At 67.8% G+C, this 2,334-nt stretch overlaps 1 protein-coding gene across 1 annotated transcript in view; it reads left to right on the top strand.

The window, feature by feature from the left end:
* Window positions 1-7: 7 nt before the first annotated feature.
* NACAD (NAC alpha domain containing) overlaps window positions 8-2,334 on the top strand; it is a 6,274-nt gene continuing 3,947 nt past the window's right edge. The window contains exon 1 of the mRNA XM_014955481.1: window positions 8-2,331. Coding sequence (XP_014810967.1) covers window positions 110-2,331 — 2,222 coding nt within the window. The 5' untranslated portion in view covers window positions 8-109. The remainder of the gene's footprint in view (window positions 2,332-2,334) is intronic.

Here is a 2,334-nt window from a genome sequence, read left to right on the forward strand (position 1 = left end):
CGTCAGGGTCGGGGGGTCCCGGCTGCCCCCCCCTCCCCACAACGAGGAGCAGACGGACGGGGAGAGCGAGGGGCTTTGCTCCCCCCCCACATCCCCCTCCGGGTCCTACATGACGGCCGAGGGGGGCAGCTGGGGGTCCTCCGGCACCGCCAGCACCTCCCCGTCCTGCTCCCCCAACCTGGTGGCCGAGGCCGAAGCCATGGCGGTGGCCGAGGCTGAAGGTGAGGATGAAGATGATGACGACGATGCCATGGTGGAGGTCGAAACCATGGGGGAGGTTGAAGCCATGGCGGGGCTACACATGGACGCATCAGAGGAGGAAGAGGAGGAAGAAGATGGGCCCTTTGCCCCACCGGGGGTTGATGATGATGACGATGGGCAGACGCCAGAGGAGGAAGATGAGGATGAGGAGGAATGGGGGGTGTCGGAGGACGCGGGGCTGATCCCGGCGGCCCTGCTGCCCTTCCGCGGCAGCCTCCTCTTCCAGGCTGAGGCGGTGGAGATTGCCCCGCTGCCCCCCGCCACGGCCGCCCGGGAGGAAGATGAGGAGGAAGAAGAAGTAGAGGAGGAGGAAGAAGAAGGCGGTGGCAGCACCTCGGCCTCCTTCCTCCACTCCCTGTCTGAGACCTCCATCACCGAGGGGGTGGACGAGTCCTTCGCCTTCCGTGATGACACCTCGGCCTCCTCCGACTCGGCGGCCTACGATGGGGAGGAAGATGAGCGGCTCTACGGCACCGAGCGCCATGCCCTGGGGGCTGAGGGGGGGCCCCCCACCTCCCGTGTCCCCCCCCGGCATGGTGGCATCGAACTCCACCTTCACGCTGGGACGGCGCTGGCCACCCCTGCCTCAGGGGAAGGGTCCCCCCGGCACGGCCACCACGAGGGGATGGTGGCCACCACGGAGGAGCAGCAGGATGGCAGCGAGACCCCCCCGGCAGCCTCCGGAGAAGGCAACGTGGAGCCTGATGGCTCCTTCCTCACCTCCTCCTCTTCCTCTTCGGAGCTGGATGCCCCTGGGGGGTGTCCCTCACCAGAGCCCCCCCAGGTCCCGGAGGAGGTGACGGAGATGGCGGGTGCCCAGGAGGAGATGGTGGTGAAGGATGAGTCCATCACAGAGCTGGTGGCCACCGGCAGCGTCCTGCAGCCCCCTGGACTCTGCTCTGGGGAGCCCCGGGACCCCCAAACCCATGGGGTTGAGGGGGACAATGTGACACCAGCCAACGGAGAGCCCCAGGGTGGCCATGGGAGTGATGGTGACAATGGTGACAGTGACCATGAGCTTGGCATCGTGAGAGCAGGGAGCAACGAGACAGCAACCACTGATGGTCATGATGAGCTGGACACCACGGCCACTGAGGTGGTGGCATCGTTGACACCCAGCCTGTCGGCCACTGTGGCCACTGAGCTGGTGGCATCAGTGACGCCCAGCCCGCTGGCCACCAACCTGCTACCATCAATGACATCAAGCCCACCAGCCACTGACCTGGTGGCATCGGGGACGCCAAGCCCTCTGGCCACCAACCTGGTACCATCGGTGACATCAAGCCCACTGGCCACTGACCCGGTGGCATCGGTGACAACCAGCCCGCCAGCTACTGTGGCCATGGACCCGGTGCCATCGATGTCACCCAGCCCGCCGGACGAGCTGGACACCACGGCCACCGACCCAGCACCACCATCGGTGACATCCAACCTGCCTGATGGCGTGGGGGACGGTGCGGTGACACCAGGGGACGTGTCCCCATGTGATGCTGACGAGGATCTGACAGATGTGGTGGCCACCACCAGCGAGTCCCTGGAGGTGGAGGTGACCACGTGTCCCACGGAGCCGGGGCCGATGGCGGAGGGGATGACAACGTGTCTCGCCGTGGACCCCAGCGATGTCCCCGAGGAGTGGGACAATGCCACCACCGCCTCCTCCGAGGACTCGTCCCCGGAGCTGCTGGAGACCTCCCGCTCCCGCACTGACTCCAGCTTCTTCACCGCCCCCGAGGACAGCGCGGGGGAGATGGCTGTCCCCCCCAGACCCCCGTCTTCTGAGGAGGAGGAAGAGGAGGAGGAGGATGCTGCCCGCCGCTGCCTGGCCCTCTGCCTGCCCCCCTCGCCCCCCGCTGTCCCCCCTTTGCTCTTCACCGCCTCGGAGCGGGAGGTGTACGTGGGGGTCCCCCCGGCCCCCCTCGAACTGCTCCAACCACCCGGTGCCTTTTCGGAGAGCGGGGCGGCCTGGGAGGACCGTCAACGGGTCACCGCCATGTTAAGGGGCTCCTTCGGGGACCTGCCGGCCCCCCGACACCCCCCCAGGTCCCCCGAGCCCCCCGAGGTGCCCCCGCAGCA

The sequence above is a fragment of the Calidris pugnax genome, unplaced genomic scaffold (genome assembly GCF_001431845.1).
Source record: "Calidris pugnax isolate Ruff unplaced genomic scaffold, ASM143184v1 scaffold266, whole genome shotgun sequence".
NCBI classification, from domain to species: Eukaryota; Metazoa; Chordata; class Aves; order Charadriiformes; family Scolopacidae; genus Calidris; species Calidris pugnax.